Here is a 13,001-nt window from a genome sequence, read left to right as displayed (position 1 = left end):
CTCGTGGGGTTTGTTCATTTCTTTTGTTATTTGCTCCAGAGACAAAAACAATTCACACTAACAGAAATGAAAATAATCTGTCTGACTTTCTCAGGATCGTAGTAATATGATCCATCAAAGCCCCTACCCTAGCACCCTTATCTCTACCACTGTGTGGAAGGAAGCGCACTGTACCTTGCCTGGTTTCCTGCCCACAACTACTCTGCCAGGATGATCTTTCACGAGTAAATCCCCCTCCTGGTAAAATCCTTTGTTGGCGTCCCTTGGTCCTTTAGCTCCATCCATGTTGCTGCAAGTGGCAATATTTCATTCTTTTTTGTGACTTCTTAAACCATTGTATCTTCTTAAACCATCATCTGTTGACGGGTACTTGGGTTCTTTCCATGTCTTGGTTATTATAAATATGTTGCTGTGAACATTGGGGTGCATTTATCTTTTCAGATTAGAGTTTTCATCTTTTTTGGATTTATGCCCAGGAGTGACATTGCTGGATTATGTGGTAACTCTATTTTTAGTTTTTTAAGAAGCCTCCATACTGTTTTTCATTGTGGCTGTACCAATTTATATTCCCACTAATAGTGTAGGAGGGTTTCCTTTTCTCCACATTCTTTCCAGACTTTTTGCTTTGATGGTGGCCATTTTTAATTTGAATTTCTCAGTAATCAGTGATGTTGAGCGTCTTTTCATGATTTGTTGGCTATCTGTATGTCTCTTTTGAAGGAATGTCTGTTCGGTCTTCTGTCCATCCTTTGATTTTGTTGCATTTATTTATTTATTTTTTTTTTTTATACTGAGTTGTGTGAGCTGTTTGTACATTTTGGATACTGACTGTCAGTCACATCACTTGCAAATATTTTCTCCCAGTCTGTAGGCTGTGTTTCTGTTTTGTTGATAGTTTTCTTTATTGTAAAAAATCTTTTAAGTTTGACTAGGTCCCATTGGTTTATTTTTGCTTTTATTTGTTTTCCCTTGGAAGACTGATCTAAGAGAATATTGCATAATTTGAGACTATGAGGCTATTTGCCTGTGTTTTCTTCCAGAAGTTTTATGGTATCATGTCTTATATATAGAGGTCTTTGAAACAATTTGAGAGGGTTTTTTTTTGGCTTGTTTGTTTATGGGGTGAGGGTGTGTTCTAACATCATTGATTGACATGTGGCTGCCCAGCTTTCCTAGTGTCACTCGCTGAAAAGATTCTTTTCTCCATTGTGTGTTCTCACCTCCTTTGTCGAGGATTAATTGACTGTAGGTATGTGGGTTTAGTTCTGGGCTCTTTATTCTGTACTTTCGGTCTGTGTGTCTGTCTGTCATGTTTTTGTACAAGTACCATGCTGTTTTGATTACTGTAGCTTAGTAGTATGATCTGAAGTCCCAAAGCAGTCTGCAGATTTAATGCAGATGACATTTAAATGCCTATGACATTTTTCACAGAACTAGAACAAATAATACTAAGATATACATGGAACCACAAAAGGCCCAGAATTGCTAAAGCAGTCCTGTAGACAGAGGACACTATAGAATACCTAACTATTGTGCCATTATTATGCTCCCAAAGAAACTAATAGTAATTCCTCAGTAGCATCAGATAACTAGTCAGTATTCAAATTTGCAGTTGTTTCGTAAATGTCATAGTTTTTAAATTTATTTGACACAAGGGCCAGATAAAGTTCATGCACAGAGATTGGTTAGTGTGTCTTTGAAGTTTCTTTTAATCTATAGGTTTCTTCTTTGTCTCTTAGATTTTTGCTATATATTTGTTGAATAACCAAAGTTATTTGTCTTCTCAAGTTTTCCATAGTCTGAATTTTGCTGGGAACATCTGCATGGTGAGGTTTGACTGCTCTCTTTGTCTTCTGTATTCCCTGTAAATTGGTATTTGGCTCTAGAGATGTGATCAGATTTGGTCTCAGGCCCTCATTCTATGGCCGAGACTTTCATAGGTAGCATAGTGGTCTTCCACCAGGAAGCACATAACGTCTGGTGGGCCCTCTTTTTGTGATATTAACAGCACTTGTACTTAATGTCTAGCCTCACTGATTCACTGAGGGTTATAGAATTAGCTGTAGCACTTTAACAAGAGAAACTTCTCTTTGTCTACCGTTGGACCACTTCGATGCACCATCTGTATGAAAAATGGCAAGGTGGGGAGGGTGCTTGCTTCTTTCGCTCCTTCCCCTCTTACACAGTTTCACAGTGAGTTGGAGGCTGTTGCTACCTCTATGGTAAACTTTTTAGAGTCACTTTGTTTTGTTTTGTTTTCTCAGAAAAATGCTATTTTTGAGTCACTTCCTTAAGTGAGCCTGATAGAAGAGGGGATTTTACCCAGCAGATGTGGTTGACATTGACCGTGTCCCAGCTGTGCTGCTCGAGCTGCCAGGCATAGTCCTTCTTGGGACCTTCGGCACTCATTTGAGTGCCCATGATGGCAGTGGGGATTGAAGGGTGGATAGAGGAGGACCAGAAAATAGAGAGGTGCTTGATTCTAATGTGTGCGAAAAGGAGGTGCAGGTCAGAAGCAACAGTTAGAACCAGACATGGAACAACAGACTGGTTCAAAATCTGGAAAGGAGTACATCAAGCCTGTATATTGTCACCCTGCTTATTTAACTTACATGAGTACATCATGTGAAATCCAAGGCTAGAAGACTCCCAAGCTGGAATCAAGATTGTTAGAAGGAATATCAGCAACCTCAGATTTGCAGATGACACCACTCTAATGGCAAAAAGTGAAGAGGAACTAAAGAACCGCTGGATGAGGGTGAAAGAGGAGAGTGAAAAAGCTGGCTTAAAATTCAACATTCAAAAAATGAAGATCATGGCATCCTGTCTTGTCATTGCATGGCAAATAGATGGAGGGAAAGTGGGAACAGTGGCAGATGTTATTTTCTTGGGTTCCAAAATCACTGCAGATGGTGACTGCAGCCATGAAATTAAAAGACACTTGCTCCTTGGAAGAAAAGCTATGGCCAACCTAGATAGCATATTAAAAAGCAGAGACATCACTTTGCCAACAAAGGTACATCTAGTCAAGCTATGGTTTTTCTAGTAGTCATATATGGATGTGAGAGTTGGACCGTAAAGAAGGCTGAGCACTGAAGAACTGATGCTTTTGAACTGTGGTGTTGGAGAGGACTCTTGAGAGTCCCGTGGACTACAGGGAGATCAAACAAATCATAAATGAAATCAACCCTGAATATTCATTGGAAAAACTGATCTGGAAGCTCCAATACTTTGGCCACCTGATGCAAAGAGGCGAGTCATTGAAAAAGAGCCTGATGCCGGGAAAGATTGAGGGCAAGAGGAGAAGGGGGCAGAGGAGGATGAGATAGTTGGATGGCATCACCAACCCAAAGGACATGAGTTTGAGTAAACTCCAGGAGATAGTGAAGTACAGGGAAGCCTGGCATGCTGCAGTCCATGGGGTCACAAAGAGTCAGACATGACTTGGCGACTGAACAACAATAACCGTTTCTTACAGGTTACTGCTTCTCTGGTCCCTCTGAAGGATGATGGTGCAGACTTCATCATAAGACAAAGGCCCAGGAAAGATTCTCAAGACTCAAGTTCTGGCTTATAGGTAGTATAGGTATGGGAACGTTCTCTAGGAATCTCCTTATAATAAATCCTTCTGGGTTTCTAGCTAGACAGTTTGGGAGAGCAGAGTGGAGAGTGTCCCAAAATCAAGAATCTGTATAGAAAGATACTAAGTCTGAAGCTTAAAGGTGATTTGATGTCTACACTGAAATGAATGTCAGAACATGTTTCAACGTAGACATGGGTTTTTCCTTGCTTCATAATATAACCTCTTCTTTCTCTTCTGTTTCAAACAATATATTAGTTATCTGTTGCTGCCTGACAAATTTAGCAGCTTAAATCGGCAACCATTTATTGTCTCTGTAGATCAGGAATCCTGGTGCAGCTTAGCTGAGTGCCTCTGGTTCAGGGTCTCTCATAGGCTGTGGTCACCGTGTTGGCTGGGGCCTCAGTCATTTCAAGATTTGATGAGGGGAGGATCTGCTTCTGAGCTCACCATATGACTGTTAGCAGGCCTCAGGTCTCCAGGCTGTCTGCCAGTGGTATCATTTCTTGCCACCAAGGCCTCTACAAAGAGCAGTTCATAGTGTAGTATCTGGCATCCCTCAGAGAAGAACAAGAGAGGGTGTCCAGGATGGGAGCCACAGTCTTTGTAAACTTATAACTTATCTTGAAAGTGACTTCTCCTCATATCTACAGCAGTCTGTTCACTAAAAGCCTTTCACTAAATCTAGCTCACATTTAAACACAGGGGTAGTTCATAAGGTGGTGAATTCTAGAAGACGAGGATCCTTACAGGTTGTGTTACATCCTCACTACCAGAAACAGTCAGAGTATTTAGATATCCTTAAAGACAGTATGCTTGCTTCAGGATAAGGAGTCATTCATTCCCTCCTATAGATCAAAAGCAGCCCTTCCCCAAAATTTCAGTAAAAGCCTCCCACCTGCTCTCTTTATCTTGAGCCTTGGTCCCTCAACTCCATCTTCTTAAATGCAATCAGAAGAACCTCTTAATCTCCAAGTCCGTCAGTCAGTTTCTCTCTCCCTGTCTGTCTCTGTCTCTGTCTGTCTGTCTGTCTGTCTCTCTCTCTCTCTCTCTCTCTCTCTCTCACACACACACACACACACACACACACACACATTCTTTCTGACCTGTGCTTATGGCCTCTGCCTCATCTGAGCTGCCATGTGGCTAACCCTCCTTGTTTAACTAAACACCTCTTTGTCATTCAAAATCAGACAGCACTGTACTCTGTAACCCCACACTGCGCACACGCCGTTCCCGTGCGCACACCTGGGCTCTGTCAAAGCACTGTGTATTTTCACTGTGTATGTTGAGCAGCCTGTCTAGACTGTATGCAGTGAGGGTGTGGATGTCTTATTCACTTACGTTCCTGGAGACTAGCATTGCGCCAAGAAAGGACAGAAATGGTACGGATGTAACAGAAGCAGAAGACACTAAGAATAGGTGGCATAATTACACAGAAGAGCTGTACACAAAAGATCCTCATGACCCAGATAACCACAGAGGCGTGATCACTCACCTAGAGCCAGACATCCTGGAATGAGAAGTCAAGTGGGCCTCAGGAAGCATCACTACGAACAAAGCTAGTGGAGGTGATGGAATCCCAGTTGAGCTATTTCAAATTCTAAAAGATGATGCTGTGAAAATGCTGCACTCAGTATGCCTGCAAATTTGGAAAACTCAGCAGTGGCCAAACAGGACTGGAAAAGTTCAGTTTTCATTTCAATCCCTAACAAAGGAAATCCCAAAGAATGCTCAAACAACCGCACAGTTGCACTCATCTCACACGCTAGCAAAGTAATGCTCAAAATTCTCCAAGCCAGTCTTCAACAGGACGTGAACTGTGAACTTCTAGATGTTCAAGCTGGATTTAGAAAAGGCAGAGGAACCAGAGATCAAAATGCCAACATTTGTTGGATCATCGAAAAAGCAAGAGAGTTCCAGAAAAACATCTGCTTTATTGACTACACCAAAGCCTTTGACTGTGTGGATCACAACAAACTGTGGAAAATTCTTCAGGAGATGGGAATACCAGACCACCTTACCTGCCTCCTGAGAAATCTGTATGTAGGTCAAAAAGCAACAGTTAGAACTGGACACGGAACGACAGACTGGTTCAAAATCGGGAAAAGAGTACGTCAAGGCCTGTATACTGTCATCCTGCTTATTTAACTTACATACAGAGTACATCATGAGAAACGCTGGGCTGGATAAAGCACAAGCTGGAATCAAGATTGCCAGGAGAAATATCAATAACCTCAGATATGCAGACGACACCACCCTTATGGCAGAAAGAAAAGAAGAACTAAAGAGCCTGTTGATAAAAGTGAAAGAGGAGAGTGAAAAAGTTGGCTTTAAACTCCCAACATTCAGAAAACTAAGATCATGGCCTCCAGTCCCATCACTTCATGGCAAATAGATGGGAAAACAATGGAAACACTGAGAGACTTTATTTTGGGGGGCTCCAGAATCATTGCAGATGGTGAGTGCAGCCATGAAATTAAAAGACACTTGCTCCTTGGAAGAAAAGTTATGACCAGCCTAGACAGCATATTAAAAAGCAGAGATATTGCTTTGCCAGCAAAGGTCCGTCTAGTCAGAGCTATGGTTTTTCCAGTAATCATGTATGGATGTGAGAGTTGGACTGTAAAGAAAGCTGAGCACCGAAGACTTGATGCTTTTGAACTGTGGTGTTGGAGAAGACTCTTGAGGGTCCTTTGGACTGCAAGGAGATCCAACCAGTCCATCCTAAAGGAAATCAGTCCTGAATATTCATTGGAAGGACTGATGCTGAAGCTGAAAATCCAACACTTTGGCCACCTGATGCGAAGAACTGACTCATTTGAAAAGACCCTGATGCTGGGAAAGATTGAGGGCAGGAGGAGAAGGGGAAGACGGAAGATGATATGGTTGGATGGCATCACTGACTCGTTGAAAATGAGTTTGAGCCAGCTCTGGGAGTTGGTGATGGACAGGGAGGCCTGGCGTGCTACAGTCCACGGGGTCGCAAAGAGTCAGACGTGATTGAGCAACTAAACTGAACTGAACTGACCTGAAGAAAGGAGCAGCAGCTCAGTGAATGTCTGTTGTTTGCGTGCGTGTGAACTGAAGTACCGTGACAGAAGCACACGGTAGCCGGTGACAGTGGAAGGAGGTGTCTTTCTGCTCTGCCCCTTCTCCTGCCCCGAGGGTGCTACCCTGCTGCTTCTAATTGAGAAATACCCCTAGAAGATTAATCAGCATAAAGCGTCCAGACCTGCAGAAGGAGTGGAGCCTAGAAAGGGTAGCCTGTCTGGGACTCTGTTCCAGTTTCCTTAATCTAACCCTAGACTTCCCAGTGTGTGTATGAATAGGTAGGTCTTCATGCTTTTAATTGGGGAAACAAACAAGACCTCTCAAGCTATGACTTCTTAAAAATCAACTTTATTGAGGAAAGAGTAACACAGTAAAGTATACCTATTTTAAATATACAGTTAAGTGAGTTTCACATTTACAGTTTTTTCCTACAATTATATTTATAAATGTATTTTTCTCTTAAAACTTTTTTTTAATAATAGTTATTCTGGCAGCTATGAGAATGGTATCTTGTTTCAATTTGTATTTCTGTAATAAATGGTGATATTGAGCATCTTTTCTTGTGCCTATGTGTCTTCTTTAGAGAAATGTCTATTCAGGTCTTCTGCACATTTTTTGATTGGGTTTTTCATTTTCTTGACATTGAGTCTTACAAGCTATTTAAATACTTTGGATTTTAATTCCTTGTTGCTCACATCATTTGCAAATATTTTCTCCCATTCTCTAGTTTGTCTTTTTGTTTTGTCTATGATTTCCATTGCCATGCAGCAGCTTTTAAGTTTAGTTGGGTTCCATTTGTTTATTTTTACTTTTATTTATTTTGTCTTAGGAGACAGATCCAAAAAAATATTGCCACTATTTATGTCAAAGAGTGTTCTGCCTATATCATCTTCTAACTTGCTCCCTGTATTAGTCCCTTTAGACGTCTCGTGAGTTATTTATTTTTTCATGTCTTTCTCCAATAGTAGTTTCAAGCAGTCTTCTCTCTGCTCTCAGCTCCTGGAGAACTTGGACTGTACCCAATTCAGTTAGTTTTGTGGTAATTCAGAGCCTTTCATCACTCAATGGAGCTTTCTACCAACCAATTTATATTTAACTGAATGTGGTTTCATGCCTTTTGATTTGGGAAAGAATATTACTCTTAGAATTTCTTCAGTGTTTGGTACTTTGTCTTTTGCAACAGTGTTTTTTTTTTTCCTTTAGTGATTCTCTAAATTCTACTCAAGTTAATACATAAAAATACTCATTTTGAGCAGTTAGAAATGTTCACACTTTAATGGTATATTTAGCTATTTACCCTAAAGACAGTTCATTTGGAGTATCTTAACATGAAGGTAGCTACATGTATCTATCATCTAAATTATACTGTCTATAATTTGCTTAATTTCTAGGGTTCAACGACACGAATAGACCATGAAACAGCCAGTGTTTTGAGTTCTAGTAGCACACACTCTGCTCCTCGAAGGCTGACGAGTCATCTGGGAACCAAGGTAATAGATTATAAAGTCTTGTTGCTAGAACTCTGAGTACTTTATTAAAACATTCTTCATTCTTCTCTTAAACTTAGCTAAAGAATTCTTTTGTTTCCATCATCACGGTCTCTTAAAGAAATGACAGCCCGTTCTCTGCAAGTATCCTAAGGTCCAGCCCAAGCTGGCTTGCTCCCCCAAGCCCTCTTCCCCTTTCTGCCTTGGTGCCCTGTCTGCAGTGGTGCACCCCTCCACTTCCCACCCCGCTGCAAGACGACCGTCAGAGTCCTCGCCAGCCTTCAGAACTCTAATTGGGCTTTCCTTCTTTCCAAAACATTTTCTGATTTCCAGGGCCCTCTTGCCTACCCATGCAGTCTGTGTCTGCCTCCTTTGAATCAGAACATTTGGAGCACAGGAACTGTTTTTTAAACAGTATATTTTCTGTCACATCTAAATACTTCCTTGTTTTCGTAGCATATTCCACATACTCTTTCTTTACTTTAGTAATATAATGGCTCTGAGGAAAAGCATTACGGGACTAATGTCGATTTAAGAAACGAATTTTAGAGTAGCAGTGATATTATTAATATAAAGCTTAATCCTTTTAATAACTCACAGTAGTTACTACTTGGAATCACTAGTGTGCCAGTAACTGCTAAAAGTTGTACTTTTACTGTCTCTGATCTCTTCAAAATCCCTTTGAATGTATTATTCTTGCCCCTCTTTTGAATGAGAATACTGAAGCCAAAAAGATGGCAATTAAATTAGAATTCCACCCCAATCTGTCCAACATCAATGAGTAGTTTTTACTATAAAGAAAACCTTTAATATTTAAGAGTACTGTTACTTGAAAACTGGCAGCTTGAATACCATTTGCTTTTGGAATGATTTATGCATGATAATATTAAGACCTTACTGCATTTTTGAATGCCAGTTACTATCCTATACATGTGTTACTTTTTTTAATCTTCACAAAGAAAACCCTATTAGGTAAATTATTCCATTTTGCAACTGAGACAGCTGGACCTCAGAGAACTCCGATAACTTGGTTGTATCACACAGCTCACTTGCAAATAGTGGAGTCAGAATTTGAAAGCCTATTTTTTTTTTCATTAGGAAGGCAGACTGCCTTTCTAATAAAACTTTCAAATCTAAGAGTAGTGTGTATGCACATTTAGAGTAGAGTGTTTCAGCCTCGGCATTATTGGCTGGATGATTGCTCGTTGCATTGTAGGGTGTTTAGCAGCATCCCCGGTCTTCACCCACTGAACGCCCAAAGTGTTTCCTCCCAAAGTGTGATGGCCAAAAATTTCTCCAAGACATTGCCAGAAGAGTTTCAAGGTGGCTAAAGTTGCCACTGGTTTGGAACCACTCATTTATAGATATGATGCATTTCTATAATAGCTCAACTTTTATATAGTAGCTCTTGCTTTAAAAAACTGCGGTTGATCACAGGACAGGATGACTGGGTGCTGCTTCCTGTTTCTAGTCTGCTCCTGAGCCAATTCTCAGAGTTTACAGTAAGGGAGTGATGATGCTTATCAGCTGCTTCAGAAAAAAATTGAATAAGAGTATTGACTTTGTATCCCTATATGATCAGGGCATTTTTTTAATGACAAAATACTTTTACATGTATAAGGGAGACATCGTAATTTTAAGAATATTATAATCTGGTAAGGGTTAGCAATTGCTGAAAACTAGTACTTAGTAAATAGCAATTGCTAAAAAATATTTTCTCTTTATTGATTATGGTTGTAGATTTTAAAAAATAAAGTTTTTAATTGTGTAAAGAATTTTAGATAAACCACATCTCTTACTCTGTGTGTGTCGTTAGGTATGTGTGTGTGTGGCGGGTGGGGGAGATGTGAGAGAGAGAGGGAAATCGGCTGATTGTTCGTTATAATAACGGATTATCACCCACTGATCCAGACAATAGCAGTTTAGGTATGCAAGAACCTACTGTCTCCTTATGACTATATACTACCACTACTAATATTTACTTATAAGCAAGACAGTGATGATGATTAGAGCATATAGATTTTGAAATAACACTCATTAACTTCATCCTGGAAAGAAGTTTTTGTTTCGGTTTTTGTTTGAATTGCAATTAATATCCCATTCGTCACTTCATTGGTGTTGGCTTTTGGCTATTAAAGTCATAATTTTGTTTCTAAACTCATTTGGCCCACAGGTGGAAATGGTGTATTCATTGTTGTCAATGCTTGGTACTCATGATAAGGATGATATGTCGCGAACTTTGCTAGCTATGTCTAGCTCCCAGGACAGCTGTATATCCATGCGACAGTCTGGATGTCTTCCTCTCCTCATCCAGCTTTTACATGGCAATGACAAGGACTCTGTGCTGCTGGGAAATTCCCGGGGCAGTAAGGAGGCTCGGGCCAGGGCCAGCGCAGCGCTCCACAGCATCGTCCACTCACAGCCCGATGACAAGAGGGGCAGGCGTGAGATCCGAGTCCTCCATCTTTTGGAGCAGATACGCGCGTACTGCGAAGCCTGCTGGGAGTGGCAGGAAGCCCACGAGCAAGGCCTGGACCAGGACAGAAATCCAAGTACGCTCCATACGGTGCATGTGGCAAAGCAAATGTGAAAGGTTTTGAAATGAACAGCTTTTTAATTAGGATGGTGTCTTTGTGAATCAGAGTGGGAAATTCATATTAGCTACCTACACTGCTCACACAGTTCAAAGCTTAATTTCTGTATTTGCCTAGGAAAAAAACTAGCAAAGGAAAACGTTGTGTGTCCTACAGTGCAACCAGAAAAGAACAGAAAATCCAAGTAGACTTAAACACTCGTAGCGTAGTTGATATAGAAAGAACTTGAGCGATTATGTTCTCCTTCTCTCGAGATTAAGCTCAGGAAGGTGACTTTACGTAAGTTCCTTCAGCTGTGAGTGACCAAGCCGTTCTCTCATATTCGCACATCACTTTACTCAGTGGACGCAGAGCTGTGTTATATCCGTTATTTGATCCTTACAACAGCCTTGTGAAGTAGGAAGGGAAGATATTATCATCTTCATTTTACAGATGAAGAGACTGAGGTTCAGAGAGGCTAAAAGATTTGCCTGTGGCTTCACAGATAGGTGGTGGGTAGTGGATCTAGGATCAGGGGCCAGACCTCCTGCCTCTCAGCCCAGTGTTCTTCTCACTGCCCCATCTGTCTTCAGGCCTTGGGGCCCCAGTTGCTGGGGTGATCAGCCACCCAGCTCTTCTCTCAGGGAGAAACCCTCTCCCCCAGGAGCAGGGATCATGGGAGCTGGGACCCTTGGGGAGATAACTTGCCTCATTCCTACAGGAAGAACCAAAAGCAGTAAGAATATAAGGTAAGACCTCCTTTCACCTGCTAAGAACCCACACGTAGACATACACACAACAAAGGACTGTCGAATCAGTATCTCGATTGGGGGAGCAGGAGAAAGACTGATGATGAGAACTTGATCTATAAAGAGTCAGTAGATTTCTCTTAGGGGTAGGTACAAAGGTGAATTTATTACAAATTAAACATTTTTCAACAATAAGAATATCACAGAAATGTCCTTTCTGTTTGTCCTAGGGCTAGGGAGAATTAATAAGTTGCTTTACTGGGAGAACATTATCTTTATGGATCGTTTTCTTTGGCTGTCCACAATCATGTAATGACTTGTATTGTGTGCTCTTAATACCTGTCCTCAGAAAAGTCAAATAGAACAAATATGATTACTTCTGAAAAATAGATTGGTTTTTAAATTTTTATTTCAAGTAACAGTTTTGAAACTTTATGCACAATGTTAAATGTGCAAGGACATTTTCTTAGACACTTTTCCTTTAAATTTTTATTTACTATGTGGTATCTATATAATAAGCTTCTCTACTAGAGTTGTACTAGGTTTCTCTATACATTTCTATACAGCCATGTGCCTTTCAGTTGAAAATAAAGATTATAAGTAAATAGTTTCATACTAAAATGTTTTTATTATTTCAAATAACCAATATTATTTTTAAGTTATTAGTTGAATTATAGCATAAACCTACATGGGAGTTAGTCCAACAGACTTGGTCAGAGGCTGATGAGAGGTAAACATTTTTATGGAACCAAAAAAGCGCTTTACCTATATTTTCCTTTCTGTGTGTGTAGTATTGATTCATCTTTTCAGCAAATGCTTGTTGATTCACTAAGCTACCATGCATGAGAAGTATATCAGCAAACTCGGAGTATTTTTTAGATATAAGAAACATCACTACTTTGAGAAAACAAAGCATTATGGTTTATGTCGATTTTATTTTTCAGTGCCAGCTCCTGTTGAACATCAGATCTGTCCTGCTGTGTGTGTTCTAATGAAACTTTCGTTTGATGAAGAGCATAGACACGCAATGAATGAACTTGGTAAGATAAAAATGTTTCTTAATGCCATAGAAGGATCCTGAAGACTTTTCGTCATTGTTGAATTAGTGTACAAGGCCACTAACTTATATTACAATCTGCTTCCTCCTTGTAGCAAGTGACTCTGGCTTCCAGAGAAGACAATGTCCTAAGTGACAGAAACTGCTACCCTTTTATAACCTAACTTGGGTTCTTAAAATCTTAGCCAGAGATGGGCAAAAATAAATAAATGGGCCACTCTTGCCAATATTGTCAAGGTAGACCCTGGGTGACAGTCGGTGGGAGGGTAATTTGAATCGTTTTGAGATGTGATGATATGGAGCTTTGTAATTATCCTTGAACTCAGTCACTTCTGATAGACACAGGAAGGAATTATTATTAAGACTCTCATTTATCTTCATGGTTATCCGTACTTTACTGAATTTTCATGATAAGCAGTGTGGTTGGTATCTCTGAGACTCATCAAGAATGGAAGAGCATTATTCTCTAATTTACGTTAGAAAACATTCCGTTAATTTGGA

At 40.3% G+C, this 13,001-nt stretch overlaps 1 protein-coding gene across 21 annotated transcripts in view; it reads left to right on the top strand.

Moving 5' to 3' along the window:
* The window catches only part of APC (APC regulator of WNT signaling pathway), a 134,449-nt gene that overhangs the window by 99,594 nt on the left and 21,854 nt on the right, over positions 1-13,001 (top strand). For 15 of the 21 annotated variants that reach the window (XM_060418710.1, XM_027971441.2, XM_042251952.1 and 12 more), the window contains 3 exons: positions 8,026-8,124; positions 10,295-10,673; positions 12,388-12,483. In XM_060418710.1, coding sequence (XP_060274693.1) covers positions 8,026-8,124; positions 10,295-10,673; positions 12,388-12,483 — 574 coding nt within the window. The remainder of the gene's footprint in view (positions 1-8,025; positions 8,125-10,294; positions 10,674-12,387; positions 12,484-13,001) is intronic. The other 6 variants (XM_060418711.1, XM_042251953.1, XM_060418712.1 and 3 more) reach the window with 1 other exon arrangement.

Source organism: Ovis aries, chromosome 7, assembly GCF_016772045.2.
Source record: "Ovis aries strain OAR_USU_Benz2616 breed Rambouillet chromosome 7, ARS-UI_Ramb_v3.0, whole genome shotgun sequence".
Lineage (NCBI taxonomy): Eukaryota > Metazoa > Chordata > Mammalia > Artiodactyla > Bovidae > Ovis > Ovis aries.
Note: the sequence above shows the minus strand (reverse complement) of the source record. Positions and strands in the feature narration are given on the sequence as shown.